This window comes from Alosa alosa, chromosome 1, assembly GCF_017589495.1.
Source record: "Alosa alosa isolate M-15738 ecotype Scorff River chromosome 1, AALO_Geno_1.1, whole genome shotgun sequence".
NCBI classification, from domain to species: domain Eukaryota; kingdom Metazoa; phylum Chordata; class Actinopteri; order Clupeiformes; family Clupeidae; genus Alosa; species Alosa alosa.
Window position 1 is genome coordinate 28,477,275 of NC_063189.1, and position 16,015 is coordinate 28,493,289.

A 16,015-nucleotide genomic window follows, 5' to 3' on the forward strand; every position below is an offset into this window, starting at 1 on the left:
TCTATGCTCTTTTTCAATTTTGTCCAATATCAGCTCTTCCATTGTGTGTGAACTCTGACCACAATCATGTGCTCAGACATTTTCATTTGAAGCATCTAAAATAATGTTGCAGTTCTATCTCAACATGGATTGAACAGGGTTCATTTATCTATCAGTCGTCTTGTTTTTACTGCTAATCATAGCATTCAATTTATCAATATTTCACAACCACAACAAAAAAAAACTTTATTGTGTCCTGACCATGGGGTAGTCATAATAAATAATAAAATCAGGACCGTTTGTATTTTTTTTTTATTTTGGTCATTGTAAAAAGAAAGTATATTGGAAAAAATATCAGTGAAAAATAGAATGTCTTTAAACTATATTTTTAAAATAAAATGTACAGTATAGAGATTTCATGGAATATATTCAATAATTGGCACAAAAAACTTCACATAAAGAAGTGAAATTCAAAATGTCTTGGTGATAAACACTGAAACTGCAATGTTCTGTGCATATTTTAACAGTTTTGTGCCATGCAATTAGACATACATTTATAGATTTACATTTAATTCATCATGCCTTGTTTAAGCAAGCTAACATTCTAATGTACCAGTTGGCACGTCTGTGCTGCCGCTGTGTGCATATTGCTGCTAAACATACATAGCTATATGAGGACTTGTCACAGTTTTTTAAAAGGACTTGCATCTGAATCTGTGGACTCTTCACCATCGTCCTCCTGGGAGGTCAGCTGCTCTGGTGTTGTGTTCTGGTGGTGTGATTGTTGTCCACTGGTGGTCTTAGTGCTGTCCGCTGCTTTAGAATGCTGATCTGTCCCGTCCGACTTGGTAAAATGGAAAAGTTTCCCCGGGTTAAAGGACTTGCTGGGAGACTGTGATTTTTCCTGATTTGAAGACGCAGCTGCAGAGATGGCTGCTGCTGGGTCTTTCTTCATCTCAGGGGATTTGAGGAATTTGAAGTTGAGGAACCCTGGAAGTTTGGCTTCGCCACCTGTGGGAGAAGAGAGGGTTGTGAACTTCCCCTGCAAGGGAATCATCTGCTTCAGCTTCAGCACATTATTACTGGTCAACAGTGAACTGGGTCTCTTAGGTTTGTCCCCTCCAGGCTTTCCTACTACCAGCCCTCTGTCATGCTGGGCCTCTTCGCCTACGGGGGATTCTGGGGTCTCAGCCCTTTCTTGGTCCCATTCCTGCCGGGCTTGTTGCTCAGCCAATCTCAGCTCCTCTTCCTCTCTCTTCTTCCTCAGCTGAAGCTGGTACTGCTGCTGAGCCTGTCGCTCATGTCGCTGAAAGGGACCAACACAAACATAAACAGCTGCATAAAGAGTACTAAAAAGCTATTACAAAGAGCCCCTTTACCTGACAGTAAAGCCAGCATGCAACGTGAAATATCTCATTTTGTCTGAGAATAATTTAGAATGGTAATCAGCTTTCATAAAGATCACTGGCATTAATTTAACACTTTTATACATCTCATCATTTTTATTTATGTTAGAATAGGTTTGATTTACTGCTGCTTTCTTTCCACAGATGATTATGTATTGTGCTGTCTCTAAGGTTTTTCATCCAAGTTAACAAAAGTCTAACATTTTGTGGTCCTAGCATTTTTGTGGTTCAGTTATGTGAATCTTATTATTAATGCACCTTCAAAGCCTCCCGGCGCTTGTATTCGAGTTTGGCCATCTCATCTGCAACCCAGCCAGGAATATCCGGTATGGCCATATGGATGACATACTTAAGAAGAATGGCAAAGTGCTGCAAAAAATGGAATCCTCTGAGATTATATATATATATATATATAGTCTGTGTATATATATATATATATACACAGACACGCAATATGATCTGACAATCAATATATCAATGTCAAAGAGTAAATACTAAATTTAACATACAAATCATCTTCGTGCTTTCTGTAAAGTTGTTTAAATGTCGGTCTTTACCTCCAGAATTACGATGGAGACGATGGTCATTTCAGGGCTCAGCCAAGGGAATAGCCTCTGGATCTGACCACACTGGCCAATCAGGTAGCAGTTCACTATAATGGCAATTAGACCCATTGCCTCCATGGCTGTCTGCTCAGAAAGAGACACAAACAAGGAATACAAACAAGGAATTCCTCCTGTCAGAGACAATATATCATTCCAGTGTTTTTTTTCAAATGTATGTGTACTTATCACATTAGTACACGTGTTGGTGAAATACTGAACAATTGTAAGCACCAGGTATATCGCCGTTATATCACACGGGCATATTAGTGCAGAGCTTCTAACCTGCCATTGTCCAATATTTTCCACTCTCTGGCTGTATGGCCTCTGCAGACCCGTGCACAGTTTCAGAGCATCACTACGGATCTCAATGATGTTGTTGATGAGAGCACACATGGCTGCCAAGGGAAATGCCGAGGAAAAGAGGACAACATATCCAAACTGGATGAACATCTCCTGGTAATCTTGAAGGGTGCCCTGCTACATAAAGCACAGCAACTCACAGAAGTCACAACAGGTCACATATCTCCATTTCAAACATCTATCAGCTGGTAGAGCTATTGGGCTTCCTTATTTTTAAGAAAAAAGCACATTTTTTCTAGTGTTGTTTTTAAATGTGCTCTATACATAAACTGACCTAACTATTCATTATAAACATACCTCATATGTCAGCATGCAGCTCTCAATCTCAGGCTGGGTCAGAGTGGGAGATTCTTTTTCATCTGGTGGTTCCATCCAGGATGCTTTCTTGCTTTCTGTTCCTGACTCGGCAGTTGCTTTTGGTCTTGGGGGGAGAGAGACGTTGGTTTTTGACCCAGATGACAACTGCAGAGGGTGAACATTACCAGGGGGATCCTTGCTGGCCTCCCCAGAGTCCGTGTCAGAATCATTGTCAGAGATCTCAAAAACGGTGGCACAGTCAGCTCCTTCCTCAACCAGAGTGGGACTGTCATCGTCTAGGAGGCTGCGTCCAGTCTTCGTGCCAGACACACTGCCTTTGTATTTCACCTTCTCGGTGAAGCTGACTTTCCTCTGTTTGAGGGTGTTCTCTTCGTCTCCTTCTTCAGCCTGAGTGTTTCTGTATCCAGCCAGTAGACATTTCCTTCCCTTCTTCTCAGGCTTCCCAGAGGCCTCGGACTTCTCCTTTTTTGTCCAGAGCTTCGCTAGTCATCCATGCCTTGCCTAAAGCTACATATTTGTAAATAGAGGTCTGCAAGACCTCCCACACAGTCCTTAAGGTGAATTCACGCAATTTTTGGTGTTCATACAGATAGGGTTGTAGCACCTCCTTAATGTTTTGCAGGAACTGACGGATAATTAAGAGGGTGGCCAACATCTGCATAAAAGAATGAGTTTAAAAAAATATATACTTTTTTTTTTTTAAAGCATCCATTTGGAAATTCTATTTTGTACACACATAACTTTACATATCCTGTACTGTACTATATCTTACAACAATGTAATTCCTAGCAGGGATGCTGGAAGTCATTTAGAGTTGGGGGTGCTGAGAGATCTACTGTATGTCCAGTGACATCATATTAATTGCAGCAGAACAGCACAAATACATACTTAGCCCACACCAGGCATGTAACCAAGAGTTGAAAACATTCGAGACTTAGGCTAAATGTTAGAGGGGGTCCAGGGGTGTCGCCCATGGGAAATGTATTAAATATTGTTAAGTAAATGCACAATTTCTGCACACCTTCAGTCATGCATGCATAGTCCGTCATTTGTCTCCTGAACATTCCTCACCCATTATCCAGACATGCATGAAAACATTTAACTCACAAGGGGAATTGATATAGCCATAGGTTACCCACAAACTAGGGGAAAACACTTTGCTATGTTTTTATAAACAGAAATTACATTTTGTGTGGACATCATAGGCTACTGTTAAAAAAACCTGAGATAGGCTACCTAACCGGATTTTCAGCTTAGCGCATTAGCTAGTTAGCTACTTTGTTTTTATTATCTAATTGTCTTACCTCCTTCAGTCGTTCCATATCTTTGAGGTAGAACCCAATGTAGAACAGGCTGAGGTATGAGTTTATGAACTGAAACTAAAGAGAAACAATAAGTTGAGACAGCTATATAAAAATGATAAGAAACATTATAAGGAATTAGATTAAAATATATACAGAAGTGTTATATCGACTTAACTTACAAAGACCAATTTGATAATGAGATTGTTGTCATAGGCACTCTGCAGTTTGTAATTTTCTGGCAGGAAACAAGAAAACGTTAATGATTTTTTTTACTGTTTCATAAGACCCATTTCTTGTCTATGTATAGTCTATGCATGGTCATTAATAACATCAATTTAAGAGTACAGTAGGTTAATATCCCCTCCTTCCGAGTTGTGTGGCGTGAGGTTGTGTGGGATCCGTCAATTGTGTGTCTCATGTTCAATGCGTAGGACTTGAGAGCCCTGCATTATAAGTCATTTTTTAATGGTTGTCATCTTACCCATGTCATTGAGCCAAAGGGCTATCTTCTTGTACACCTCATCACACGTGGATACTGTTACAGCAAGAATGACTTTAGGAAGAAATCTAGTGAGGCTGGGAAGCTCTTTCATTTCCATCACAAGCTCCTGGAAATACAGACGCTTAGAGGAGTAAAATATTTACCATGGCTTAACCATGCCTTTGCCCATGTCATGCTAGCAGCCAACTTTGGGGTCAACCAAAACAGTACCAAACATTCTGTCTACATTAGACCAAACGGAATTCAAATTATTACAAGCACTGAACGCACTGAAATTAGACACCTCATATTAGATATCTCATTATATTCCTCTTTGCTGTGTGCATCCATCAACATAATGATTCAGTCTTGTCTGGAGCTCCAGAGCAGCGGAGTCTGTCTGCTCCTCTTACCTGAAGCTCGAGGCAGATGAACATGGCCAAGAACACAAAGCACAGACAGAGGAGACACACAGGGAGGCTGACCAGCCACCTGAACACGTTTCTCTTCCAGGGAGGGTAGTAAAGCTCCTCACAGCCCGTCACAGGGCTGTTGCGCTTCACACCCTGTTGGGAGGAAACAGTACTTAATGGTCTAAAATTGAGCTTTTCAAATAAGTGGGTAAAAAAAGATCAGCAAGGTCATGTATGGCAACTGGATGGGTGTGGCTGGTCTTACTCGGAACTGTGGTCGGGGCTCCTCGATCGACTCTGCCGGCGTGTCAAGAGTTCCCCACTTAAACGCCAGCTCTGCCTCTCTTCTTTTCCACCGTTCCAGGAAGAGTGTGGCCCATATGACATTGAAGAGGGCAAAGACAACACAGCAGATGTCTTGGCTTTTCTGAGTACAGGAAGTTGTGTGTGGACATGTCATCAGTAGGGTACAAATTTACATGGAAAGAACAATACCTAAAACGTCGACCTAAGTGTGCATGCCTCACCTGATCTGTTTCCGAGAGCATCCACAGCAGTAGGCCAATGACCGCAGGATAGAGCATGGAGTTGGTGTAGAAACCCAACCACGCAAAGTACATGGCAATCTTAACCCCAAAATAACCACAGATATCATCTGGATATGGAAGGAAAGTGTGCCAAATTATAATGACACATGAAGAGGGAATGCATTCATCAGCTGATGACAGAGATGAGCAGGAACAGGAACTGGTACTCACCAAGGGGTTGTCTCTCACAGACAGCCTGAACCCAGGAGGTAATAAGCTGGCTAAGAATCCGCTGATCATGAAGAGGAAACATCTGGAGGATTACACCCCTTGTTTTCAGCTCTGGTACTGAAACAAGTAAAACACGATACTTTGATACCAGATTTGTTTATTCTGGACATTGCAGGATATTCCTTTAAAATATAATAATGAAATCTTAGTATGCTGCTATGTAATATATGATGCTAAATATTATAGACCCTTTCAAGAGAGTTCCATTATCAGCATCATAGTTGCCCCCATAAGACTTCCTTTTTAACATTCCATATGTTATCTTAATGCAGAGGAAGTAGATTGGGAACCAAATAGAACGTTCAAGCATTGTTTTTGTTTATATTGTTGAAAGGGTCTATACAGGATTGCATATTAACAAGAAATATGTTTAATATGAGAACTGTGTCCACATGTTACATACTAATTGGCTGGCCCTCCAGGAAGTGAATGCTGTGAAGGACATCCCCTTGTCTGGCACGGAGGTTGTCCAGCCAATATTTAATGATAGTCTGGCGTTCCTGACAAAATATCCCACACAAATATTGTAAACAGACATTATACCTCACATGAGGATGAGTCACATAATCTACAGCATAATTTAGTCAAATAAACTCACCTGTGATGTGAAGAAACATAGCTCACTCTCTATGTGTTCATATATAGTGTCTTCCTCACATGAAAATCGGCGTATTCCACCTCCATATTCAGACTTGACCTGCTTGTACATTCCTATTTGCTCTGCACCTCTTAACAAGCTGTAAGAAATCATTAATAACAAGCACACATTTAAATTCAACTTGTAGGGATAATCTAAGTTAGGAACTATCTTTAGCATAATATTTTACAAAATAATAGTTTACTGCAACTTACTTCTCAAAAGTGGTGGTGATGAAGAAAGCAAACCCCCGGATGTGTTTATGGTATCTTATGTGTACGATAATTTGTGGAATGCCCAGTCTGATTTGGTTGAGAAGCCATAACAAAGTATGGTCATCTATGTTGTCTATATATAAAAAGCAAAACACAGTAGTTATATTTGACTGACACATCTGTAGAATATGTAGAGTATACCGGTCTATACAAATACATAATTTTGCATTCGGTAATGGATCATTCCGATAATTTTATTTGCTATTAGAGGCATGTCTTAATATTTATGTCTTGACTTATTTACAGCACCTGGGAAGGTCATGACAATGTCACAGTCTTCGGTGGGCACAGGCTTCAGTCTGGATTTGTGGTACATGATGTACTGCCTGGCCTGGGAGAGGCGCCTTCCAAACCACTTATCTTGAGCAGATAGCCAGAGGAGAGAGATACGTGTCAATGGAGAGAAACGCTAAACTAGATTCATTATATCTACATGATATAAGGCGTAGGCTTTAGACAAGTGGGACTTATATCTTACAATTAAACACATCTCAATTAAGTTGCTACAATGTGACTTTATCTGTGAAGGCCATGTGGCATAGTCTGAAAAGTTTCATGACACTACCCATTTCTTAATTTAATCTTCTTTTATACTGATTAAGAGTTAATAATGCATTAGATTATCTAGATTCAATCTCACACATGAAATATTACAATGGAAACCCCAGGAAGGAAACTGTGGGCTTTTGTCCTACAATCACTAGTGAAACGTTTGCATATAGGACAACCACAGGAAACCATTTGAACTGTTCATCTAATTAGGTCAACATCAAATGAAATGATATCAAGGAAGCAGGCAAAACTAAAAATGATAATGAAGCATTCAGAAGAAAAAAATTAGATGATAGATGATAGATGTCATAGTGACACTCAATGAGTAAAATTCAGAACATGATACCACATAACTTTACAAAACAAATGTTCATTAAATCATGGGTGTAATGTAAATGTAAGGAATGTGATGCTGCCATTGGTTGCCGTTAGAATTAGTTATGTCCCTTAGAATTGGTTTAGTGAACCACCACCCGCTTCACAAGTAATCCCTCTGACATTTCATGTGTTGTCGAAATGCTTCTCCTGATTTTCCAGGATTTGATCTATTGTATCGCATGACTGCACAGGCTGGTCAAAGAGAATCCACATCCAGCTCAGAAGCTCTGGTTGCCTTTTTTTTTGGAACTTGATTACACGCCCTGTTTTAAAATCCAATCAATTCCTCATACATGGCATGTAAGGCATGCTAATGGGCCGTCTGTTTGTTGGATAGCTACATCAGTTAGATTAACTAACACTGAGTTGTGTTTTTGTACAAATCTTGTTTTAATTGTTTGTCTCGTGCTTATATCATGGTCAAATGGTTTCAATTGCAAAACACAGACAGTTTTCTACAACTCTGCATATCACATGGACTTTGTGAGAATTATAATTGAAAGTATAGTGAGATTAAAGTCTGTAAGTGCTTCTGAGTTGCCTTTTGAGTTGCCTGTGATAAGTATGGGTCAGCAACGGATTATGTTAAGTTGTTTTCACTCAGTTTACACAATGAAGTTCAGTTACATTGCACATTGCATTAGTGTGAATTACTTCAGTCAACATTGCAAAAATATCAACAGGTTATGGACGTGAAGTGGGGATTTGTGTTTGCCTTGCTGATCTGATATTTGTACTTTTTAAATGTGAAAGTGCTGCTTACTATATGCAATGTGCATCTCTGACATTTGCAGATAGCCAAAAGTGCTTTGTTTTTGCCACGTATCGCAAAACTGCCTACAGTGAGAAATGTGGTTTATGGGTACTACCTATCAAGCAGTTTTTGAAAAGCAGCATAAGATATTTTTTGTAAATGTACAAACAATTGTATCGCTTTCATTTGTTTTAGATGACTGTAATGTCATGTCACATTTTATGATCCACTGAATGACCATTTCATCACACAGAACTGATTACCTGTCTGTCAACCATAATGGCTATTACAACATGTATTATTATTACACATTTTGACTCAGTTGTTTATGGGCAACTGAAACTAGGCCTGAATGCAGAGTTACTCTCATCTCATCTCATCATCTGGGATCAGAAAGTTGTTCAGCACAAGACTTATGAAAGATAAAGCATCTAATATGGATATTCAAATCTAGGTCAGAGACATATGTTATGATGGATTTCCTTTCAGCTTCAACTACACTCCAAGCACTAAATCAGGCTTAATCTCTTAAAATTATAGCATTATACACAATACTGTCTGCTCTTAAATGTTTAAGACCTGCAGACTACTAGGCAGTTTCTGTGAGGTATGCATCTCTCAGCAGGATATATGTTGCCATATATCCTGCTGTGAGGTGCATACAAATAAAGTAAAAGATGGGCTACAGACAACTTAAAAACAATTGTGGAAATAATGCAACACATGTTCTGTCCTATCGAAACGTAACCCCTTTGAATTTATGGTAGGCTATAACCCCAGCAAACGACTCCAACAGTAACATAATTTAGGCTTTTGAGACAAGGTTTCTCAATTAATTATCCAAAACAGGCTACAACGTCTAGTTATTGCAACGTTTGTATTTCTGAAGGACACGGGCTAGCTTATTGTGAGCACGACTCGATTATTGCTTGATTATGCGTTTCAGGTTAGCCTACTTAACGTCTTTGAAAATGGCAACACTTAAGTACATTTCAACGCTATATGAAGAATATCCTCCCTCTCTTGGCAGACAGACGAGGTTCATGCCAGCTACAGTTTACAGGGTGATCTAGCCTAGTGTTATGAGGGACGTAATAAACAAGTTGGTTAGTTCCCGCTTGGGACTTAAACTAGTGAATCACCTGACATAATGTAAGAAATAGGTAGAAATTAATCAAGCACAGGTGCCAACATAAATACTCACTCAGGACCTCCGAAGACATTTCCGGCGATTTGCATCACTTATTCAACGGGCTGCAATATTGTAGCCTAACCAGCATTCTCCATTGTGGGCTGCAGTGATGCTCTCTGTTTAACAACATACGAACCCAGGACGTTTGAACTGTCACGACATGATCCGCGATGGCAATACATTGTGCCACATCCCTTTTCTGCATGTAGCACTGTGTCCTTCTTAAATGAATGTCATTCAACGACTGTGTGATCTCATAATTTAGAAAACCGTAGGGTCATTCAGTTCCAGCAGCTTAATACGCACATGAATGGTTATTCTCAGTCCACACATCTGAAATACGATGCAGCCTCGCAATGCTGCGGGGGCAAAACAAACCTAATCCAATCTTAGATTTAAAAAAAAAGGGAAAAAAAGATCAAATTATGGCACTAATTTCTGATTAGGCTTGAATTCATTATAAAATTGAGACACTCTGTGTCCCCTCAACACACCCTGCATATGGCACATAAACTGTGTCCTTTGACTGTCAATGATGTGCAGTTTGAGTGCCAATGATGCTTCAGTTTTCAGTTTTATTCTCGAATAGCAAAGTCATCTCAGTTACCATTGCTATCAAGGGGCTCCCCAGCATAGACATAATCTCTATTATGTCTATGCTCCCCACTGCTTGCAGTATGGTTACGTCATTGAGATCCTTCTGACTTAGACAGGCTGATTGGATGCTCTTAAACTGAAATGGGGGGGTCATATCGATGAGTGTCATGTTTCTGACAACTTCAGCAAATTATAGCTAAGTTTTTGAAAATATTACTAGCCTATTTAAAAACGTGGTCGTGCAACATTTGCATGTTTGCTCTGCTTTCTTCTAATGTTGCCCTTTTGGGATGTCATGGTCAGTGTAGGCCTAACTCCACTACTTTTATGAGCATATATCTTTTTTAATCAAGTAGACTAATGCAATTACAATCACTGAAATTTAAATATGTTCATCCACAGATCAGAGCCCATCTACGGAGAGCCTGGCCACTCCGTATTAAGTCCCATTGTACCGAATGTTGGTTGCAGTTCCACCAGAGTTCCACTAGGGGCGATCGCCATGAGTGCAGAATGAATGGGAGTCAATGGAGCTAGACGGCTAAATTTGTCTCTTTCACCTGATTGTCGTTGACAAATCTCAGATTTGATTGTAGTTTGTATAACTTCAACATGGGTTATAGGTAAAAAGTTGAATGAACGAGTACTTATGTCCTTTTGATTTCTTACAGGTTGGGTCGTTGTTGCCCATAACACGCTAGCATTGTGCTAATGAATACAAGGGATACAAGGATACAAGGGATACAAGGAAGTTTATTGTCACATGCATATAGTTACTGGAAGTAAGAAATGCAGTGAAATTATGTCTGGTGTGAGCCTATTTGTGCATTAATGGGGGGTAAAAAGTGCAGTAGAAGAGGGGTTTAGTAGATTAAGTGGTAAGGGCTGCATAAAAAAGGTGGGGAGGATTGGAATTGGGTGGGGGCACCAACAAGGAGCACCCAAGAGCAACAGGGGCAAGGAAAAACTCCCTTACCAAGGAAGAAACCTTGGGCAGATCCACAGCTCAAGGGGCTAACCCAACTGCCAGGGGTCTTGGTGTGTGTGTTGGGGGGATGACAGGGGAGATGGGATAGTGTGCTGTGTATGTGGGGAGAGGGCAGTGTGCAATATGTGTGTTGGGGAAGCTTCCTCATGAGACAATGTGCTGTGTATTGGGGCGGAGCAGAGTACGGTATGTATGATGTATGTGAGTGATGACAGTGAAGATGTGTGTGTGGGCGGGAGGGGAGTGGAGCAGTGACTGTGTGTGTGTGTGTGTGTAGTGTGTAGGTGGGGGCAGTGTGCTGTAAGTATGTAGAGGATGTGTGTTGGAGAAGATCCTTAAGACAATGTGCTGTGTATGTAGGGGGGCAGTGTGCAGCAAGTATGTAGAGGAGGCTTACTGTAGCAAGCAGTGTGCTGTATGTATGTGAAGTGATGACAGTGATGATGTAAGTATGTGTGTTGGGGATGGGGGTGGGGTGGGGGGTAGGGGGGGGGCAGAAGGCTAGGCAATCAAGGACATGGGTAGATGGAGGAGAAATCAAAAATAATAAATAAAAAGTTCTATGGAGATGTGCAAAAGTTGGAGAAAGTCAGATGTGTGTGTGTGTGTGTTTTGACATGTGATGAAATAAGAAAATAAATAAAAGGTCTGTAGCATAGGGAGAGGGATGTAAAAGTGCTAAAAGTCTTGTAGGTGTGTGTGTGTGGGGGGGGGGGGAGTCATGAGTGCTGAGTAGTGAATGAGTGAAAAGTCAGTATAGTGTGAGTTCAGAGTTGGGAAATGTTTGAGAGTGCTGAGGAGTGAATGTGTGCAAAGTCAGTATAGTGTGAGTTCAGAGTTCGGATGGCCTGGGGATAAAAACTTCTCCTGAGTCTCTCAGTTCTGGCTTTGTGACTACATAGGCGTCTTCTTGATTTCAGCGGTAGGAATAATCCATTGTTAGGATGAGAAGAGTCCTTCAGAATCTTTTGGGCTCTTAGGAGTACTCTTCTGGAATAGATATCTTGTAGAGCAGGGAGTTGAGTTCTTATAGTACGTTCAGCTGAGCGCACTACTCTCTGCAGAGTACTACAATCTCTAACTGTGGAGTTCCCATACCAGGTGATGATGCTACCAGTTAGAACACTCTCAACCGCTGAAGTGTAGAAGGCCTTCATGATGGATGTAGAAACTTTGAATTTCCTTAGCTGTGAAGGAAGTAGAGTCGTTGTCTGGACTTTTCAGAACATATTGAGTGTTAACAGTCCATGTTAAGTCTTCAGTAATGTGGACACCAAGGTATTTAAAACTTGTGACTCTCTCTACAGGTTGCCCGCTGATCATTAGTGGGGTGTAACTGTAGTTCTGCTGCTGCCTTCTGTAATCCACTACCATTTCCTTGGTTTTATTGATATTCAGTGTCAAGCTGTTAGATTGACACCACTGTGCCACCTCATCAACCTGATCCAAGTACAGCTGTTCATTGTTGTTACTAATCAGGCCCAAGATCACTGTGTCATCTGCAAACTTGATGATGTAGGTATGACTACTGTTGGCTTTGCAGTCATGTGTGTATATGTTGTACAGCAGTGGACTCAAAACACAGCCTTGGGGAGCACCAGTGCTGATGGTTAATGAGTCAGATGTCAGACCCCCCACTCTAACCACTTGTGAACGGTTGGTGAGGAAGTCAAATATCCAGTGACACAGGGTGGTGTTCAGTCCTAAGGCCTTCATCTTTGTGACCAAGGTGAGAGGTACTATCGTGTTGAATGCTGAACTAAAGTCAATGAACAGCATCCTCACATAATTCCCATTCCTCTCCTCCAGGTGAGTTAAGGTGGTGTGCATAAGGTTTGAGATGGCATCCTCTGTAGACCTGTTGGCTCTGTAAGCAAATTGGAGGGGGTCGAAGGAGGCAGGGAGGGATGAGCAGATAATGTTTTTCACAAGCTTCTCAAAACACTTCATCACTGTAGACGTCAGGGCTACTGGGCGGTAGTCATTCAGACATGATGGACTTTTGTTTTTTCGGTACTGGAACAATAACAGACTGCTTGAGGCAAGTAGGAACTGTCTCTTGAGCCAATGATGTGTTAAAGATATAAGTGAACACAGGAGCTAACTGAGCAGCACCAGGATTTCAAAACCCTGTTAGAAATTCCATCCGTCCAGTAGCTTTTCTACAATTAACCCTCCTAAAGGCATTGCTCACATCGACCTCAGAGACACAGAAAGGTGCATCCTCATTTGCTTCACATGCTGCAGCTAGTCCAATATAGTCTGTGTTTTCATGTCAAAGCGAGCATAAAAGCATTAAGTTCATCAGGGAGGGCTTTACTCACATTCATCATAGGAGGGGACTTCCTTTCAAAGCCAGTGATGGTTCGGAGTCCTTTCCACACTCGTGCTGGATCACCCTCCAAGAAATCAGCTTCAACTCTGTCTCTATAGCGCCCCTATAGATGCTGTAAGATGCTGCTTTGTAATCCGTCATATCCCCTGAAATAAGCCCAGCATTATAAGTCATGGTGCGTGTCTTTAATGCCGTTCTCACTTCTCTATCCACCCATGGCGTCTGGTTAGGGAAGCTTCGGATCTTTACAGTTGGGATGATGGAATCAGTTAGCATATTGATGTAACTCAATGATACTTCCGTAAACTCATTGATGTCAGCAGAGTTCGTCTTGAACATCTCCCAGTCAACGTTGCTAAGGGCGTCCTGTAGCCTGGCTTCCGATTGGTCAGCCCAGCGCTTGACCTCCTTCGTCACTGGGTCCGACTTCTCTGTTTGTACATAGGCAGTAGGAAAACAGCGGCATGATCTGATTTTCCGAAAGCTGGTAGAGACTTCGCTTTGTAACTGTTCTTGAACTGTGTGTAGCAGTGATCCAGTGTGTTGTCACCACGTGTAGGGAAGTGAATGTGTTGAATAAATTCAGGCATGGACCGGTTCAGATGTACTTGATTGAAATCACCGGCCACAATAAGCGCAGCTTCAGGGTGCGTGTGTTGTTGTCTATTTAACACTTCTTGCAATTCTGAAACCGCAGCATCTGTGTTGGCTTGTGGAGGAATGTAGACAGCGTTGAATATTATCGATACCGAAGTAAACTCACGGGGCAGGTAGAAAGGTCGACAGACGATCGCTAGATGTTCTAGATGAGGCGAGCAGGACTTTGAGAGAACGGTGACATTTCTAGGATCACACCACTTGCTGTTCGTCATGATGCAAACACCGCCACCTTTCGATTTTCCAGATTCCTCAGTCCTGTCAGAGCGAGCAGCAGAGAAAAACTCCACCGGAGTGATGGCACTGTCCGGTACAAGTTCAGTTAGCCATGTCTCAGTAAAGCATAGAATGTTACAGTCCCTGATGTCTCTTTGAAACTGTATCCTCGCTCTTAGTTCATCCATCTTGTTCACAAGAGACTGGACATTGGCTAGAAGAATGCTAGGCAGTGGAGGCCTATGAGCTCTATTCCTCAATCTGTTACGGGCCCCGGCTCGTTTTCCTCGGAGTTTTTTCCTTCTGCGCCGAGATGCGTCTCCATGGTTCCCTGATGCATCTCGGAGAATCTCAGTCGGCCAGGTAGAATCGTCAATTAAAACATCCCGAAACAAAAAAGGCATGACGTCATTGACATGTTTGAAAGGCTTTTTAAAACAATTTGAGTGACTTTAAAAAATATAATACTCAACCAAGTGTATTTTCTTTGCCCCCCCTTTCGAATACAATATTCAAATTACTTGAAAAAAAATTATATCCCGAGAAAAGTGGATTTTGAGGGGTGCAGCTCCATAGACCTCCATGCATTCTGCACTCGTGGACGAGCGCCCTCATGTGGAACCACAGAAGGAACTGCAACCAGTTCAGAAACCGGAAGTTTTCCTAGAGTGGCAGTTCTCCCCTTATTAGACATTCTCTGCACAGACCCAACATCAGGCTATTTGCGTCATAGGCTGCAGATAGTTTCAATTGCAGATGCATTCTTTACAGTTAATAGCAGCCTCCTCACATTCCTCCTTATTTCAGATTTAAAACACAGAACCTTAGGCTAATTTAAATGGACATTTTAACATGGCACATGGTTGCTGGTTTTAACTGGTTTTAGCTGGTTTTCTTCCAACTCTTGTGGGTCTTAGTGTAACGGAGGCGAACTGAGCTAGCATGCTAGTTGCCCATGTAAATCCTCACACCCCTAACCTTAAGAACGTTTCTAACCGCTGAGTTGGAAGCCTGGGCTTTTAGCTCCGTGGTTAGAGCGTTCGACTCCCATGCCGGTGTGTGTCGAGGTGGCGGGTTCGAGGGCCGTGAGCGGCGACAAATTACGACCTCTGTTACAGTGGTGCCGTGACCCGGATCATGGGAGTGAGGATTTAGGGAGGTGAGTGTAACGGAGGCGAACTGAGCTAGCATGCTAGTTGCCCCTTGTAAATCCTCACACTCCTAACCTTAAGAACGCTTCTAACCGCTGAGTTGGAAGCCTGGGCTTTTAGCTCAGTGGTTAGAGCGTTCGACTCCCATGCCGGTGTGTGTCGAGGTAGTGGGTTCGAGGGCCGTGAGCGGCGGACGAATTATAACCTCTGTTACATTTGCTGGTGTAGCTGGTTGGGCCACCAGGTGGACATGCTGGCGTGACCATCTGAGGAAGTTGGTTATACTGATGTGACCAACCTGTCATGTGGGATACAGCTGGTGGTTGGTGACTGCCTGCCAAGCTTGACATTGTTGGTGTATGGTTGATGGTCATGCTGGTTTGAGAATGACCAATATAAGCTAGCATGGCCAGTTAAACCAGAAATGTAAGACCAGCAATGCCAGCTAAAATGACCAGCTTGCAGTGGCCAGTGTTGCCACAGTGTTGGGCTTCTTTTGACTTTGTCGGGCGGGGGAAAATAAGCTTTAGGCGGGCAAATAAAAATTTTAGTTGAATGGATCTCTATGACAAAATCGTCGTTGGGGCGTTTTTTTGCTG

General features: G+C 41.9%; 1 protein-coding gene across 1 annotated transcript; it reads right to left on the reverse strand.

Moving 5' to 3' along the window:
* Positions 1-20: 20 nt before the first annotated feature.
* On the reverse strand, positions 21-10,088 carry LOC125295646 (anoctamin-8-like). Its single transcript, XM_048244998.1, is given in 18 exon segments — positions 21-1,285; positions 1,644-1,754; positions 1,943-2,074; positions 2,273-2,467; positions 2,648-3,136; positions 3,138-3,323; positions 3,973-4,047; positions 4,152-4,207; positions 4,454-4,580; positions 4,867-5,019; positions 5,132-5,293; positions 5,394-5,521; positions 5,625-5,741; positions 6,088-6,184; positions 6,283-6,421; positions 6,537-6,669; positions 6,846-6,956; positions 9,485-10,088. Coding segments are annotated over 18 exon segments (3,054 nt in total). The 5' UTR covers positions 9,504-10,088; the 3' UTR covers positions 21-661.
* Positions 10,089-16,015: the final 5,927 nt, after the last annotated feature.